Here is a 19,980-nt window from a genome sequence, read left to right as displayed (position 1 = left end):
CATATTCCAGTTTCGCTTTCCTTACCATACTAGTCACTCTTCTGGCCTGTCTTATATTCTTCATGCATCTTCTCTTCACCTGTCTCCTTATATCTCTTCCATAGCCTCTTTTTTGCACAATTCCTGTTTAATATTTGTCATCCACTTTACTCCAAATTGTGTCCTCCTCTTCACTCGTGGTATACAACTTACTATTGCTGGTAACAAATATTCTTTCACAATTTCCCACACACACTAATGATATCCCAGCCTTCCAATTCCTCCTTCCATGAAACTTCTCCAAGTCGATGTCTTAGACTATTATAATCACCAGTATAAATATGACCAGTATTGTACCATTCATGAACTTGCTGATTGCTTTTTCTGTATTCATCCATCATAACTTTTTTTTTGACAACTCCTATTTGATGAAGCCATTCATCCTTTTAACTCCTGTCTGGGTTATTCTCCTGATTCTGGGTATGCAGTTGGACACTTCTGTTTTTTTTCAAACACAGATTAACTGTTTCAGTATTATAGTTTTTAATATGCACTTTGCACCTGTAGCATCTTTGATACATATACACTTGAAGATTGATTGGGTGGTTAGATACCGTAAAATATCTAAGTAACATGATCTGAAACTTTCGTCAGACTGACAATTCAAAAGTAGAATCTAGCAGTGAATTTCACACAAGATGCAAACTACATGGCAAAGAAGGTATATTACAATTGATGTGAAACTGACATACATGCACACAAGTATTATTTGCAGTTACTAAAGAAAGACTTCCAGATTTCTGGTAAGGAAACAAATTCATTTCAAGTTCAACTATATGTTGTTTCTAACTCTGTTGTTTCCCTACCAGAATTTTGGGAAAGTCTTATTCTTAGTAATTGGAAATTTGTGTGTGTGTGTGTGTGTGTGTGTGTGTGTGTGTGTGCATGCACACATGCCATTTTGATATCAGTTGTAATAATATACTTTCTAGCATATGTCTCATATCTTGCCTGTGAAATCCATTGTTCACTTATATTCACTTATACCGAAGATGATCTGTACATTTCAAATTGAAATATTTATTGTATATACAAGTTGATAAGCTTTCTTGTGCTAATCTGTTTCATAGTTTGTTTTCTATGGCATAAGTCCCACTGGAAACCAGATTCCTCTTGAGAATTTTTTACCACTTCCCTTATCTTCAATTTTGTCTGTTTATCATCTGTAATTCCTTTGTAGCTTCCCAATAGTCTCCAGTGATTTTTTGTCATTTTCACAATATTCATCTTCTGTATTCTTCCGTAAGAAATCACTTAAGGAAAGAGACTCTCCTTATAGCCTCTAAAAAATGCAGAGAACCAACCAGGGCTTCTAACCCAGTGTCCACTCCTCACTTTTTTATGTGCCCTGTTATTGGGTATCCACCTGTATATTGGACAGATGAGAATAGGTTTGATTTGGAACTTAGTCAACCATGTTGTATTCAGTATTGATTTAAACCACAGACATGATTAATGGTACAGTATGACGAAATCTCATGCCAGCTGAGTCATCACCTAGTAAAATAAGATACCTCATTGTTTACATTAGAGAACTATGTCATACATTGAAAAGTCAGCCTTGAACAATCTCATACCCAAATGGAATTGGAAAATGTATCATCAGCAAAAAAGAAGCAGAACTAGCAGAATAATTACAAAAATACCATATCAGTATATATGGTTGGTGTATTATCAAATGTGGTGTACTATCCCTAGTATCCTATACATCCCTTGAGGATGCATATCAGGAATTTGATGATGATATGCTTGGTATTTCCCAAGATGAAGACTGAAGTAGATGAGATATTTCTAAATAATAATTGTTACTGTTGAAATCAGGCAGTAGCAATCAGGAAGAGGAATGTTTAGTTACAGTATCCAACATTAAACACAAAGATAAACTTCATTAATTGCAGACATTGTTGAGTAGAATGATGTGTTGTGCCTGTGATCCCCACAGAAGGCTCTAATAGGGAAGAGGTAAAGGAATGATTGGGATCATTAGAGTGCAGCTTGATATAAATAAAGTGGAAAAGTAGTTTTGGTTGGAGACCTTAGCAGCAGAGCAGGTAATGAATCCCATTCACATATATTAATGTTTTGGAATAATTTGAAGAAAAGTGCCAAGCTAATAGTGATGTTAAATACTTGATGGATTTCTGATTAGGACATTGACTAGTCATTATTAAAACCATAATGACATGCATAAATTCATATGCAGAGAACACACAAGAATCTTCATTTATGGTTCAGGATACAAAAGCATAATGAGGATTTGAAATAGAAAGTTATCACAATTTAGTTTTGAGGAGGATAAAACTGAGCTTCATATTGAAAAAAATAACGTGTATTAAAGTTTTCAAATGCATCGGAGTCGAGCAGCATTTTGCAATGAGGCGTAGACTCAAAAATGGAAAAAAAAAAAAAAAAATTCTATATTTCCCTCCAAATACTTTGGTGGAAAAAATGCACAAGTTTGAAAACAAGAACTAAATCCTTAAAAACTCATTGGCAAAATCTGAAGGAATTATCAGTTCAGCCAGGGAGACATGAGCTGAAGTTGTCTGCAGTAACAGAAAAATCAGAACTTTACAACACTAACCTGCAAGAGGATTTGAATAAGCTAGACAGATGTGCAAATGAATGGGGGTATCAGTTTAATGCAGCAAAATGTAAGGTCTTGAGGTTTGGGACACATCGATGGGATGCTGCATACTCTATTGGAGGAGTTAAACTGGAGGAAGTAGGAGAGACAAGAGATCTGGGGTTGATGATTGATAGAAAACTGAAATTTAGAGAACATATTGCAAAGGTAACACAGAGGATTGCTGCAATAATTACAAGGACACTGACCTGCAGAGATAAAATGGTTATCATTCCGTTGTATAAGACTCTGATCAGACCGCACTATTGTTCTCAGATCTGGTCTCCAGGATTTGAAGGGGATAAATTAACTGTGGAAAGGGTACAAAGGCAGATAACAAAGATGGTGTCAGGACTGTACTGTGTTAGTTATGAGGATCGGCTGAGAGAGAGTGTGGACTGCAGAGTTTGGTGCATAGAAGAAGGAGAGGCGATATGATAGAGACTTTCATAGTTCCTTCGCTTGGTTGAACAGCGGGAAAGAGTCATGACAAGGGGCCATCCCTGGAAGTTACGAAAGGAAACCGTGAGCAAGAGGGCGAGGAGTGATTTCTTTGCATGGAGGGTGGTTGAACCATGGAATGCATTACCTGATGGAGTGGTGAGATCGAGAACGGTCAATGCGTTTAAGGAGTGGTATGATAGACTTTGTGTTTCTTAGGAGGACCTCCTTCGATTAGTCTTGAAAGACTTGTGTTTCTTAGAAAGGACCTCCCACGATGAGTCTTTTGACTCCATGGAGGCCTGAATAATAATAATAATAAACTCAAAACAATTAATGAGTCAGTCTTAGAATAGAAATATTGGAAGTTCCTTGCAAGTATGTGTAAAAGTATCCACAGAAGTCATGGGAAGGTTTTGATAAGAAGCAGAAGATAAATATTATGAATGTGGAAACTATTCTTCAAGCAAAAAAGCTTAGAAATGGAACAGATGCTGTAAAGGGAATCAGAAATGATAAGTATAACAGTATGTAAGCAAACAAAAGTTGTTCTTTCTTTCATAGTATTAGGCCTATTGACCTGCTCTGACACCTCACACCAATCTTGAAAGCTCTTCCTCTGTTTCTTCTTTCTGGTAGTCTATTCAGTGAAATTCTATTCAGGTTGAATCAATTTGTTTCTATAATTATCTTTTGTTTGTAAAGTTGGTTCTTGTAGTTGTAAACTTTGTTTATTTTATTATTTTTTTGTTAGTTTAGTATAACCTACTGTTTAAGAAGTTCATTTCTGCTAATGTTATTCATTATTGGCCAGCTTTTTTTTATCATCCATGTTTTCACTCCCATATTATATAATGGATTTGGCTGAAACATTGAATATTTAAATCTTATTTCTTTATACCAAAGTTGTTTTAAAGATATCATTAATCATGCCTATAATTTTGTTGAATTTATTAATTTTATGTTTTAAATCTCTTTCTTTAATGTAGTTTATATTGCAGCCAAGATAATTAAAATTATTAACTTGTTCAGTTATTTTTTTAAAATTATTTTACTTTTTATTAGCTTCCTTCCTTTAAATGCCATGATATGGTATTTGAAGGGACTCATTCCATATGGCATGAGAATATCTTCTGATATTCTCATTCCATATTTGGTAACAATCTTGATAATTTGGTTTGAATTGTATTCCTGTGTTGTTTGCACACTGCCATTCTTTTAATATCTCATCAATATATATATGTTGCGGTTAAAGTGATTAATTAGAATTAATCACTTTAACCGGTTAAAGTGAATAATTCCTAGAGGAGTCTGGTAAATGTAATAAAAAACATGTTTATAGGTTTTGTATATAGGTTTTCATTCTCAATAGAAATTATAACAATTATAAGCTTTGGTTAGGTTAATTTATAATGAAAAAAGTAAGGAAAGTACTTTTGCACTCAATGAAATCAGAAATCATTATAAACTAACCTAACCTAACCTTTATTGGTTAGGTTAGTTTATAATGAAAAAAGTAAGGAAAGTACTTCTTTTGCACTCAATGAAATCAGAAATCATTATAAACTAACCTAAACTAACGTGGATGTCGAACCAGAGTGTAGTCGTATTTTGTCGTGGACAGATTAACGGGGATGAAAGATAAACGTTGTTGTAGGTTGAGCTTAATGATTTCGGGCAGATAAATGGGGATAACAAATAAAAGTTGTTGTGGGCAGATGAATGGGGATAACAGATAAATCAGAGAGGAACTGTCAGTGTTTTTCTCCATTGATGAGGAAAGAGGTACGGCAACGACGTTTATTTATTATCCCCATTCATCTGCCTACTACACAACAACTTTTATTTGTTATCCCCATTTAACTGCCCGCAATCATTAAGCTCGGCGCACGATAACGTTCATCTTTTATCCCTGTTAATCTGCTCACAACAAGCTACGACTACACTCTGGTTCGACATGCAACATCCAGGTTGGTTTAGGTTAGTTTATAATGATTTCTGATTTCATTGAGTGCAAAAGAAGTACTTTCCTTACTTTTTTCATTATAAACTAACCTAACCAGTAAGGGTTAGTTAGGTTAGGTTATGATTTCTGATTTCATTGAGTGCAAAAGAAGTACTTTCCTTACTTTTTTCATTATAAACTAACCTAACCTAAGCTGTTATAATTTCTATTGAGAATGAAAACCTATATATAAAACTTATAAACATGTTTTTATTACATTTACTAGACTCCTCAAGGAATTATTCACTTTAACCGGTAATTATTAATAATAACCGGATTTATCACTTTAACCGTAACGCGCACACACCCACACACACACACATATATATTAAAAAGGATTGGAGAAACACATCACCACCTTACTCCTCTATTTATTTTGATCCATTCTGTAGATATATATATCACTATTTTTTTCTTGTTATGGTATTATTTTCACAGTTAATTTTGGAGTTATGATAATTTAATAATAACTAATATTTCAGTTTCTTTTTTACTAGATCAAAGGCTTTTTCATAATCTGCGTATAGGATATGAGTATTTAGGTTGAATTCTGTTTGTTTTTCAATTTGCTATTTTAAAGACTAAATCAATACATGAGTGATCCTTTCTAAATTCCTTTTCTACTACTTAATGTGTTCTTCTATTTCATTTATTTTCTTTTTCAGTATTGCTATATATATATATAGCAATTTGTAGTGTTAACTCAGTACTGGGATATGTTCATATTTATATATACTGACTATAACCGAGACTAGAATAACAATTAAATTTATTCAAAACGCAACATGTTTCATCGGATTGTCCGACTTATATATATATATATATATATATATATATATATATATATAAGTCGGACAAATATATATATATATTTGTGTCCAGAATCTAATAGACTTATTCCTGTATAATTTGAACATTTTGATTTATCCCTTTTTTTGAAAATAGGCAATTTAATGGATTTCTTCCAGCCATCAAGAGCTGTTCCTGATTACAAAATTTTATTTAATACAGCATATTTATGTATATTTAATAGTTTTTTATGTAGTTCCAAGCTAGCATATTTAAATAGTCCAAATTTATTCCATGTATTTCAGTGACGTGTTACTGGAACTGGACTGCAGGGAGATGTTGATTTGTTTGCGGATGATTGGAAGCTTGGGAAAGTTAATAGTGCTGATGTTTTGGCTCTTGAAGAGGATTTGTATAAGCTGAAAGTAGACAAATGGAAGGGATATCAGTTTAACACAGCTAAAGGTAAAGTTTTGAAATTTGGGGATTCACAGGTGAAATGCTTCATACTCAGTGGAGTGATATTGGAAAAAGTGGAGGAAGAAAGGGATCTTGGAGTAATTGTAGATAGAAGTTCAGAAGACATATTGCAGAGAATTGCTGCAATATTGAGGAGGATATTTACCAGCAAAGTGGTGGTTCCATTGTACAAAGTTAAGTTCTGATCAGACCCCCCCCCCCCCATCAGGATTATTGTGCTCAGATCTGGTCACCAGGATTGGTAAGGAACAAAAACCCCCTTGGAAGGGGGTACAGAGATAGATAATGAAAATGATAACGGGAATATACAGTGTTCATTTGTTCATAGGGATAGAATGAGAGCATGTAGACTAGAGTTTGGTTGATAGAAGACAAAGGGGGATATAATTGAGATATTTAATCTTCTGAAAGGTATTTACTGGATTGACATTGAGGAGATTTTTCAAATGATAGAAAGTGGAAAAGGAACAAGAACAGCGGGCCATTCCTGGAAGTTGCTAAAGGAAGTAGTAAGTAAGGTGTAAGAAGGAAGTTTTTTGAATGAAGAGCATGGAATGCAGATATGATGCGTTGACCATGAGAGTGTAAACGGTGGATGAGTTTGAGTGATACAGTTAGATGTTGAGTTGTATAGGGGGGGGGGACCTCCTGCAAGGAGTCATAAGACTCCTTGCAGGAGGTCCCCCATGGAGGTCAGGAATAATAATAATTATCATTATTCCATCATTTCTGTGTTTTTAGAATTTCAGTTTATCCATCTAATGTGTAGTTTATAATTTGTTATTGTTACTTATTATGTTAGGGGTACTAAAATAAGTAACGATAACAAATTATCTTTTGATACAAGTGAAAATAAACTAAATCATAAAAGAAAGAATGTCATAACTAAAAGGGAAATTAAAACCTTACATATAGAAAACTGGAATAACTATGCAAACAAACGAAGGACAAGTTAAATAGATCAAAATCATCATAAAATCATGAAGCCTAAACAAAGAAATTAATATTATTTTTAAGTATTATAAGTAAAAAGGAACAGAATAATAATAAACTTATGGAAAGATAAGATAATGGTGCTTATGTTTTGGCTCTCGGAGAGGATTTGTATAAGCTGGAACGTAAGCAAATGAGTGGGGGATGTCGGTTTAATGTATCTAAATGAAAGGTTTTGAAATCTGGGATCTGCAGGTGAAATTCTTCATACTCAATGGAGTTATATTGGAAAAGTGGAGGAAGCAAGCAATCTTGGAATAACTGTGGATGGAAATGTAAAACTTCATTTTCTTCTTTTATTATTTTTTTTTTATATATATATTCATTCTAATTTCTGATTCCCCCTTTTCCTCTGCCATTCCCCCCCACACACAAACTGTTATTGGCTGCTTTCTTATGTCGCTTATATTCTTCAATTATATTTATAGTAAATTCTCTTCCAATTGTCTTTAGTACAGTTTTAATTTAAATATGCTTTTTGTCTTCATCTTCAGCCATTTTGGAGGTATTGGCATGTTTCCAGTAACTGGGAGCCTCTGTCTTCCCAAAGTTTATTTGTGCTTCTTTATGTCTATAAAAATAATGCTATTTTCAAATTATGGAACAGTGCATAGTCAGTTAATCTTAGTCTATTCTTATTTTGATATAGTTCCTGTTATTTCCCATACAGTGAAGATGACAAGCTGTTTTTGAAATTGAAAAAAAAAAAAAAGCTTAAAATGAAAGAACAGATATGTAATGATAAAGATAACACAAAGATATTTAAGCAAACAAGAGTTTGTAAGCGAAATATCTTCACCTAGGTTACCTGTATACAGAGGTTTTTAACTTCACATCAGATTGCTTCAGTAATCCCATAATGCACATGCATGTGCACCGCCCAAACTGTTTTGATATTTATTAACTGGTCAATTGAAAAAGGTGTCTGACAAAGAGACTCTCTATCACCCAAAATCTTTACAGCAGTCCTTCAAAAAATATTTAATAATTTAAACTGGACAAACCTTGGTATAAAAATTAATAACAGAAACTTAACACACCTAGGATATGCATCATCAAATTCCTGCCATGAACCCTCGAGGGGTGTACAGGATATGACAGTACTACATGAAAAAAATTACATCATTATTAATTTCCTATCTACAATTTTCCTCCAAATCAGTCTGTTACTTGTCAAGACTCCAACATTATCAGATCTTATATTTCTATCGTCTAAAGCATTTTGTACCGTATCAATCCACCTATATCTTGGTCTTCCTCTGGGTCGTTTTCCTGCCAACCTGGCAGAGAACACTTGTTTTGCTAATCTTTCCTCACCCATTCTATTTAAGTGACCATACCACCTAAGATTAGCTCTGCTAACGCATTCCTGGATGCTGACAATGTCAAGTTCTTTCCTAATATCCTCGTTTTTAATATGATATTGCCATTGATGCCATCTGTTCATGCTTATAATCTTTCTCAGGACTCTCATATCTGTGGTTTCTAGTCTTTGGTCAAGTGTTTTACTTCTCACCCAGTTCTCAGATCCATAAGTTAAAACTGGTTTGAACACTGTCTTGTACACAGCTAATTTAGTGTTCCGACTGATTTCTTTCTTATTCCATATGAATTTATTATTATTATTATTATTATTATTCCTGATACCTCCAAGGAGTCCGAAGACTCATCGCGGGAGGACACCTACAGCTGTCTCTACACCTAACCTCTACTACGAATCAACGCCATCTACCGCCCACCTCCAACACCACCACAACTAGTAATTTTTGTCTGTAAATTGCGTGTGTTCTGAAGGGCCGATTTGTATGTATGCGGGATGAAAAACCCGAGTTTCCGGGAGAAAAAACCCTGCTACCTCCGTATGAGATCGGCTAACTCACCTTCGATTGAAATCGACCAGATAAAGATTCCTCCCGTCGCGACGAGAATCGAACTTAGGCCTATTCCAATCGAAGGACGCAATGTACCGTCGTTCTTCCAATTGCGCTACGGAGGCGCTGATTTATTCAATTGACTTCCCACCATACCAGCTTTGCTGATTCTGTTGTCTATTTCTATATTTAATTTACCATCTTCAGTAAAAATCGTGCCTAAATAGCTGAAATGTTTTACTTGTTCCACAGGTTTTCCATTCACAACACAGTTGACATTTTCAATGATTCTGCCTATTTTCATTGTCTTTGTCTTTTTATTGCTGACCTTCATACCATATCTATTACAACAGCTATTCAATTTAGTCAGAGAATCTTGCAGACTTGTAGCAGATTTATTTAGAAGTATAACATCATCTGCATAAAGCAAAGAGCTGACATTAACATCTCCAATTTTGATATCATGTTTAATACCACTTTCCTTCATAATGTGATCCATATAGATAACGAATAACAGAGGGGATAATGTACATCCTTGTCTCACACCAGATTTAACATTAAACCATCCTCCTGTACTTCCTTCAATTCTAACTGCTGACTTACAACTCAAATAAAGACTAAGTATTGCTTGATATAATGCCCCATTGACACCATATAACTGAAGTGTATTGAATAGCTTCTCTCTTGGCACCTTGTCATATGCCTTTTCCAAATCGACGAAACTTAAATACAGATCTTTGTTATATTCCCATGCTTTCTCGACTATTTGTTGTAAAGTGAAGATCTGATCCTGACAGCCTCTATTTGGCCTGAATCCAGCTTGTTCTTCACCAAGCTTTTCTTCCACAATTCTTCTCAACCGTTTCTCAAGTATACTTGCATAGATCTTGCCAGGAACACTCAGTAGGGAAATACCTCTGTAATTCTCACATGCAGTTTTATTTCCCTTTTTATATATGGGTGCTATGAGATCTCTACTCCAATCATCGGGAATTCGTCCCTCTGTCCAGGCTTTCTGAACTATGCAGTGCAGCCACTGTAACTCTTATACCACCATACTTCAGCATTTCTGGACAAATATCATCTACTCCTGCTGCCTTTCCACATTTCAAGCCTTTGATGGCTTTTTCTACTTCTAGTATGGATATGTATTCCTGACTGCATGCCTGGTCAGTGTTTTTTACCACTGTGCTGTCATCACTGCTTGTTTCATTTAGCAGTTTTTCAAAGTAATTACTCCATACTTCAAGGATATCTTTTTCTCCCGTTTTCATGTCACCTTTATCATCTTTAATTCCTTTTACAGCACTCTTTCCTCCATTCTTGAGCTTCTTCAACAACCTTCAGAATATTTTGCCACCTTCTTGATATTTATTTTCTATATTCTTGCCAAAGTCCTCCCATGACTTTTGTTTAGCTAGTTTTACACAGTGTTTGGCATTCTTGCATTTGTCTCTATATTCTCTAAGAGCACAAGCTGACTTATTTGACAGGAACTTTTGGTATGCTTTCTTCTTTTCCTTCACTGCCTCTTTAACTTCCTGTGTCCACCAGGGATGATATAATTTTTGCAAACTCTCCAGAAGACCTTAATATAATGATAGAAGACCTATATCATGAAAGCAGAAAAGTCAGTCTAAAAATAAACAGAGGCAAAAACTAAAATCATGTTTAATCATTTTGTAACACCAAAAAAATATAATAGAAAACAATTTCTTGGAAAGAGTCTCTTCATATACATATTTAGGTCATCTCATTGATCTAAACTGTGGACTCTAAAATTAAATAAATAGGTGAGTTCAACTTGCCCAGAGTGCATTCAGAAAATTGAAAAGCATTTTTCAAAACAATGATGTCCCACTCTGTTTAAAAAGGAAGACACTTAACCAGTGTATACTTCTAGTCATCTCATATGGTTGTGAAACTTAGTCACTAACAAAAAGCACTGGCAAATAAACTAACAACACCTCAAAGAAAAATGGAGAGGTTGATGCTAGGCATCGCATTAAAATATAACAAGCAAAACACCTGGATAAGAAGCCAGACTCACTGACATCATTCTTCCCCATAAGCGACTAAAATGGAAATGGGCAAGGCATCTATCTAGAAGAGAAGATGAGCAATGGACCACCATACTAATGAACTGGATTCCAAAAGAAGGGAAACGAGGCCGAGAATTTCCTAAAAGGAAGGTGGAATGATGAATTATCAAATTTTGTTGGGGAAAATTGGTCAACCATTGCCAAGAACAGAGAAAGGTGGAGAAACCTGGAGGAGGCCTTTGTCCAGCAGTTGACAGAAAATGATTGACAGAAGGGAAACGAGGCTGAGAATTTCCTAAAAGGAAGGTGGAATGATGAATTGTCAAATTTTGTTGGGGGAAATTGATCAACCATTGCCAAGAACAGAGAAAGGTGGAGAAACCTGGAGGAGGCCTTTGTCCAGCAGTTGACAGAAAATGACAAAAGAAGAATGACCACCTCCAGTCATCATTCTTCTCTTCTAACTCCTGTATAGGCAATAAAGAGAGAGATCACTCCCTTCCATACCAAAATGGTGCATAATGCTGACTGTAGTCTTTCAGTAAAAAGACTGAAGAAGAATCTTGTTTAGATGCCAATTCATATGCTCCTGATTGTTTCTTCCAGTTGTACTGAAAAGTTGTGCTTTAGAACTAACTCCTGTATCATATCAATGCACTCTTTTTATGCTCAGTTCACATATCTGTACATCTATCTCCCTATGCAGAAGCCAGCTTATATTCATCCCATTCCAAGAAAGGAAGATAAGAGGTTGCAATCAGACTACTGATCCATTGCCCTTACTTCATACCTCGTCAAAATACACTGCTTGGAAAGAAGTCAATGGACACCATAGTGTGAGGAACAAATAGTGATGGTGCCCGCCTTGCAATGTAGGATTTCCTTTTGCTGCAATGACTGCAGCATTCTTATAGGGCATTCTTTTCACAAGTGTACAATAGTGATTAATGGGAATTTTGGACTTTTTCTTCTTCTTCCTGTAGGCATGTAATGAAGTTCTGAACTGTTGTGGAATGGACGTTTTTGACCTTACCCGATGCTCCAGTTCATCCCACAAATGTTCAGTAGGGTTGAGATTAGGACTGTGTGGTGACATCCATGTCCACAAACCATTTAGTTGCAGCAGCCTCATGGCACCGTGCATTGTCCAGAATGTTCAGATACTACTCAGAGTTCAGTGTTTGGCACCACAAACAGAGGTCCAAGGCCAAACCAGGAAAATCAGGACCATAGCATCACACTGCCGCCTCTGAATTTCTTAGTGTTTTCCTATTAATCTTGTGTGAAGGGGTTTCCAAAGCTTGGTCTACCAGTTATGACTTGCCACAATGGTAGTAAATGTGTTTCTTGTGTTCTCTGAGGCAGATATTAACAAATCTTGTCACTCTATAGCAGACCAAATTATAGGACGGGGTGAATTAGAAAATATTGAAAAGGAGTGATTAGTGACGGGAGTAACAGTGACGTGTGGAAAATGAGGTACTAAGGACTTGAAATACTATTCCAGAAACATTTGTATGTTTAAAAAACCTTGCAACAGCATTACTATCCATTTTTGCATCTACGTATTCTTATAAATCATTGTTCTCAGTGATGAACTTTGTTAAGTCTCGTAATAGGAGTAGGTTTACAGATGAACTAGTAGTACAGGAATATCTCTAAAGATTACAGAATATAAACCTGATATAAATTATCTGTCATCAGTGATGCAGCAGCAGCAGAAGTCTTATTGATGCTAAGTAAATAAAACTATTTTTCCATTATTTGTCCACTATTTTTCTTTCCCTAGTTTTGATTTGATGTTTTCTGCTAAAATAGTAAAGATATAGTAACTTCTGTTTAATATATTATGTAGGTAAAATAACATTTTATTTTATTTGTCATTTTTATGTATACTCATAAGGGATTAAGAATTAATAAAAGAATATCTTTAATTTTTTTTTTACTGTGCTTTAGTCAAGTAAAATGATTGAGATTGTACACTGTAACATATTGGAAAAACTTGTGTCTAATTGATCTTTATATAAAAACAAAAAATTCAGAATTATTGTTTACTCTTTTGCTGATCTTAAAAATTGCGTCTTTAAATTGAATGACTGTATATGCCAGCTAGAATTACACTTAAAGGCAAATAAAAAATATCCATGCTATCAACAGGGCAGAAGGACTTTTAAGTAAAAATTCCATCACTAATTTTTACATTCATTCAATCTTACATGACTTAGAATAATCACTCTTACAATCTTCTTTGATTTTAACCCTCTAGTGTGATATTTGATTATTTGAAAAGGTTCTCCCAATACTTAAAAGATACCAAATAATCTGCTCCCCAAAATTTTGGTTGGCACGTGAGAAAATTTTGCATCGAAGATTTGGCAATTTTGGCACGCACACTTAAAAAGGTTGCTCACTCCTGTTATAGGATATGTTCCATCATACACTCTTGGTATGGTAGAGGTTTGGCCCTTGGTTAGTAGATGAAGATTGCTAGTTTGAAATATATATAATTTGAACTTTTTTTTTTTTAGATTAATTCCAAACTGCATTACAAAGGCAAAAAGTGAACGCCGTCGTCAGTTCATTGGAGATCAGCTTGATGATTGCAAAGATTTTTCTGGACTCTTCTATATTAATCAGTTTGAAAAGGTATAAAACTATTCAGTGTTTTATGAAATTAGCTTGCACTGTGTGTGCATAACAAAACATTTATGTTTCTTTGAAAAATTTTCAGACTGTGACTTTATATATTCATTTATACAGGTAACCCATTAGTCACGAAGGGATTTAAAATGTGAATACATTTTTTGATTATTATTTTTTTTTTTTCCTTTTTGTTTAAGTATTCTAAGAAACATTGGAAAATTAGTCATGGAAAAGTTCGCACCCCAACAACAAACCAAAATCATGCAATTTTATTTTGAAAATCAGCATTTGATTACTCTAATGCAAAGAGCATTCTGTCACCATTTTAATGTCAGATTTTAGTGTTGTGAAACTTTATTGGTATCTATTTTAATTTAATGACCATTCTTTTAAGTGAAATTTGCATCAGATAGTTAAAACAGATGTGGTCGATCTGTAACCATGCAATGGTAGCAAAGAATAGATTTAATGCTAAAGTGAAAAGAGACATTTAGCTGAGCAATTCTTAAATGTATTGATTGTGATAAAGGTATAGTCTGGTATAAAGTACTTTGAATTGAAGTAATTATTTTGGTAGCAAAGCTATAAATATCTGGAGTCACCAAGTCTCTCTTAATATCACAACTGTTAGAATTATGGTCTGTCTGCTATCACAAAATATTTGTGAAAGAGAGGATGTGGTTCCCCAGTAATTGAATTACAGTGATGTATGCCCTTTGTGTTATTTAGCAAACATTTTTGCAAGATTATACTTTGAAGAATCTTTAATATCATAGAAGAGGACATGAGAAGACAGCAGTCTAGTTTTAAATCAAATGGATTGCATAGATGACACCTTATGAATGATAATCAAACAGTCTGGTGAATTTAACTCTCCTTTATATTTTACTTCGTAGATAATGAAAGTCTTTTGATTCCATTTCTAGAGATCCTATGTGGATTGCACTTCAAAATAAAGGCAGGTTCTAATAAATTCTGGTGCAAGATACTACATGATTAATACTGATACATTACCTTTTCAAACTGTATGACAAGAATGTTTTTGCTACCTTTTATTATTTATACTGGTGCTAGATCATGTTTTAGAACAGCAGTAATTGCACATATAAGAAAGATATCATGAAAAACAAAATTGAGTGATCTACATTATGCAGATGATATGTCTAATTTTTCACAGACATGTAGATATTCATAATATAGTGCTTTACAATTGTTATAAACACCAGAAGAATAAATTAATTTATTCAGTTAATAACATTTTGCTGGATTTCAAACCAGCACAAATTACAACTGTAGTAAAATACAGTACTCAATAGATTGTAAAATAATTCAGATTGTAACTGAAGCATCCTGTAGAGTTTAGATAAAAGGTGAAGTTAATCAGAGAAGTCAGCCAAATGTTCTTAGAATAACTGTTGCCCAGATCTTAGGCAAATTATGTAGTGATACTTATTTCTTTATGGTGATTCTCACCAACAAAAGGTTATTATAAACCTATAGTACCATGAGTGGGATAAGGATGATTTTTTTTTGTCATTTTTATCAATTTTTTTATATTTTTTGTAATTTTTTAGAACATAGTTCTAAAAAATTACAAATTTTACATAGTTGCAGAAGTCCTGCTCTAGAGACCAAACACCGAACTTTTCAGCCACTTCAGACATCCAATAAGTGGGATGATAGTTTCACACCAGGTGATGAAATTCATCTCTCACCTGAAAACAATCGCAAACATCCATGCCCACAGCATGATTCGAATCTGAGACCTGTTGGTTGTAGAACAGGTATGCTAACCACTTGGCCAATTAGTTCAGCATCAATGTTAAGGGAATGTTTCATGATTGATTCTTAAAATAGTACTCAATAAATTATTTATTTTGTTCTTTCAGTTACAGTTAAACGGTTTTTACAACGATCTGTTGAGTGCTGTGTTCTTACCACAGTTCTAATTATGCCCTGAAGATGCTGGTTTTAAATTGAATGAAATAATTGGTAACTTGATAAATTATTTATTTTGTTCTTCTGTTTGTTGTTTATATTGTTTATAACCATTAACACCAAACCCTATCATTATGTTTATGCAGATATTACAATTGCAAGAAAAATTGCTAAAAGTTCATCTGGAAATAAATAAAAGTAGAGAGAAAAAAAAAGGGAGAGCGAAGCATGATCTTTTTTCCAGGAAATGAGACATGACTGTGTTTTGGTGGCATTAAAAATCACCAGATTATCCTCATCCCACTTGAGAATGGCAAGGAGATCAGTGTTTAAGGCATTAGTTAAATAAGATGCAAGATTTTGAAATGAAAGAGCAGTGGAGAGTACTGTCCTCTGCAAAGCTGTGAATAGGATTGGATGTTAGTGAATCCATTGATGTATAGGAGAAAGAGAATAGGTGAAAGCACAGAGCCCCGAGGTACACTAGTTTTTATTGAAAAATCTGATGAAAGGAAACTATTCACCCTGACCTACAATGAATGACCAGTGAGGAAGCTAGCAATCCATTCACAAAAGTAGAAGGAATACCATAAAATGGTAGCTTGGTAAAAAGGCCACAATACCAGACTCAGAGAAATGTCTTTGAAACATCAAATTTTTCCATGGCTTGTGTCCAGAGGTTGGCTTCTATAGCAGATCTAGAGATCTGCTATAGAACGATAATGTTCTGAGAGTACAGCTCTGAATATACTAATTCAGAACTCAGGAAATAAAACTGAATGTAAGATAGATACTAAGAAGAATGTTAAAGGGAAAAAATCAGGAAAGATCAAGATGGTTTAGGCCAAATAGCAGTTGCTGAGACAGATCAGATTTTTTCCTTACAAAAATCAAGAAATCATGAGAATATAATAATCTTAAAAGCATATGATAGCATATAAATGAAAATTATTCTTAACAGTGAATCTGCTTGGTGTAAATGGAACGTGACATAGAACTTATGTATAGGTTATAAACCAGCAGTAAATATTGAAGATGAACAAAAAAGATGGGTTGAAGTTGAGCAGCTTTTGCAGGTCAACTGTAGACTCAACTATATAAACATTATTGAGGAAAGAATGAAACGATTCAAAAGCAAGAACCAAACCTTGAATTTCAGTGGCAGAACTTGGAAGAAAACATTAATTGATTCAGCTAGAGAAGCAGCTGTGAAGTTGTCTACAAGGATAGAAAATAAGAATGCCATGGTAGACACAAGAAGTTAAAGAAGTAGTCTGCAAAAAGAAGAAAGCATAGTGAAAGTCTAATAGCAAATAAGTTGGCAGATGCCCTAAAACAATACAGTGAAAAATGTAAGAGCTAAATTATGTGTAAAAGTAGCTGACCAAAGGTCAGTCATGGGGAAAACTTTGGTAAGAATATAGAAAATAAATATCAGGATGGTGGTAAATGTTTTGGAGGCTATTGAAAAATCTTAGAAATGGAGGAAAGACTACTGTAAAAAGAATTAAAGATGATAACAGTGACATGAAGACTGAAGATAAATATATTCTAGATGTCTGAAGTAATTATTTGAAAATACTTAAACAAAACAAGCAGTGACAAAATAGGAATAGAAAATTTGCAAGAGGAATGCAAATGGGAGTAGATATTGGTACTTGAGGTAGAAAAAGCCATCAAAAACATGAAATATGGAAAGGCAGCTTGAGTAAATGGTGCCAGAAATGGTTAAATATAGAGGTATGAGTTTTGCAGTGGTTACAATATATAATTCAGAGATCTTGGTTAGAAGGTCAATTCCAGGTGATTGGAGTTGAGCTCTCATAGTTCCCATCTATAAAAAATGGGAATAAACTGAATGTGAGAATTATAGAGAAATTTTGTTTCACATAAGATTTATGCAAGCATTCTTGATAAGAGGTTGAGAAGGATGGTAGAGAAACGTGAAGCTGGATTCAGACTGAATACAGGTTGTCAGGATCAGATTTTTGCTTTAAGAAATATAGAAAAAATCATGGGAATGTGACAAGTATCTGTACTTAAGTTTTGTAGATGAACAATATGCATACTAGGTACCGAGAGAAAAGCTTTCCAAAACACTGCAGCTATATAGGATAAATGAAACATTATACGGAGCAATACATAGTCTATATTTAAGTTGTAAGTTCAGCAATTACAACTGAAAGAAATACATGAAAATGGTTTGATGTAAAACATAGATGCACATTATCTCCACTCTTTTTTATCATCTATATGGACCACATTATGAAAGAAAGTGGCATTAAACCAGATATTAGAATCAGGAATTGGTTTATGCAGATGATCCTACACTCCTAAACATATTCAGTGCAAGTCTACAGGATTCTCTAACTAAATTGAATAACAACTAAGAAATTTGGCTTGAAAATCAGTAGTAACAAAACCAACTGTGAAAATAGGTAGGAACATAGAAAACTTTAGCTACATTCTGAATGGAAAGCCTATAGAACAAGAAAAATATTTCAGCTATTTAGGCACAATTTTTAGTGATGAAGGCAAATTAAATTTGGAAATAGACAACAGAATAAGCAAAGCTGGTGGTTTGGAGCCAGTCAATGAATACTTTTTATATGGAATAAGAGAGAAATTAGACAAAAAACTGAACTTGTGATATACAAGGCTGTGTTAAAACCAATTTTAAGTTATGGATCTGAGAGTTGGCTTAGAAATAAAACACTTGATCAGAGATTATGAAATTTCTGAGAAAGATTAGGAGAGGGAACAGATGGCAACAATGGCAGAATCATATTAAAAATGAAGATATTAGGAAGGAACCTGACATTGTTTGCATTCAAGAATGTGTGAGCAGGCCTAATCTTCAATAGCATGGTCACAAACAGAATGGAAGAGGAAAGGTTAGCAAAATAACTGTTTGATGCCAAGATGGCAGGAAAAAGACCAAGAAGAAGACTGGGGTCTAGGTGGATTGAGTTAGATGCGCCCTAGAAAAACGAAATGTTAGATATGTTAGAGTAATAGTAATAGAGTAATTTGGAGGAAAGTTGTTGATAGTAGATTATGGAAATCTGTTCATGTAGTTCTGTCATAGTAGGCTGAACATTTCTTGAGGATACATTTCAGGAAATTGATAATGGATCTATGTTAAATTTGATTTAAGGCAAGGTTGTACAGTGTCTCTTAGCTATTATTCATAATCCATGTAGCCAGCATTATTAAAGAAAGTGATATTAAACCACTTTACAATTAGGAAATATAATGTTTAGTAGCTTAGTTTTTTACTGCTCTGTGTGGATGATATGTTCTCAATAAATCTTTAGTCTTTGAGAATATTTAGCAATTAAACAATGCTTTGACAAATTAGCTATGAAAATTATCAATAACAAACTTATACTTTTCATAGATAACTTTTAATCAGCAATAAAATTCATCCAGGAAAAAAATAAGCGTACTTTTTGGGAAGATGGTAAATTAAATATGCACAAAGAAAGAATTGCGATTATTACTATTACAGTTATTACTAGACCATGGAGTCAAAAGACTCATTGCAGGAGGTTAACTCTCACATGTACAGCTCATCATACTGCAACTTATATGCATTCCAACCATCTACCAACTCTCCACATAAAAAAAAAAAAAAAAAAAAAAAAAAAAAAAACTACTCATCCCCCCCCCCTTGCTCACACCCTCCTTCATACAGTTTCTGGGGATGGCTTCCTGTTCTTCCCATGTCTCCACCCATTCATGTTACTTTGGTAATAACTCCTTACTGGCTTATGTCTTAATTTCTTCCTCTCCTCTTTCTTTCTATCTGCTAGACACTACAAATTTCAATACCTCAGTCTGCCTTCATACTCAGCATTTTGCAGACATTAGTCAATCATCTCTGAACCCTTTCCAACATCTCTTCATCCTTTTGAAAACCAGGTGACCAAATATGTGCATGGATATCCATATGCAATCGGATCAAACCCACATACTTCTACATGTCAGTGTCCTCTGCATCATTTCCATAATTTGCTGTGCTGCCCTCATAATTTTAGCAAATTATCTCAAAAAATTTCAGGTATATTATGCCATCACTCCAAATCCCTAATCTCCTCCACCTTCTCTAAG

General features: G+C 34.2%; 1 protein-coding gene across 1 annotated transcript in view; it reads left to right on the top strand.

The window, feature by feature from the left end:
- Window positions 1-19,980, top strand: part of Arp6 (Actin-related protein 6) — a 213,155-nt gene that overhangs the window by 27,332 nt on the left and 165,843 nt on the right. The window contains exon 2 of the mRNA XM_090396053.1: window positions 13,815-13,932. Within this exon, the coding sequence (XP_090252179.1) occupies window positions 13,815-13,932 (118 nt within the window). The remainder of the gene's footprint in view (window positions 1-13,814; window positions 13,933-19,980) is intronic.

Source organism: Typopeltis vanoorti, chromosome 7 (genome assembly GCF_054136105.1).
Source record: "Typopeltis vanoorti isolate ZY-2024b chromosome 7, IOZ_Tvanoo_1.0, whole genome shotgun sequence".
Classification (NCBI taxonomy): Eukaryota; Metazoa; Arthropoda; class Arachnida; order Uropygi; family Thelyphonidae; genus Typopeltis; species Typopeltis vanoorti.
The sequence above is the reverse complement of the archived record's forward strand: the minus strand, read 5'-3'. Positions and strand labels throughout refer to the sequence as shown.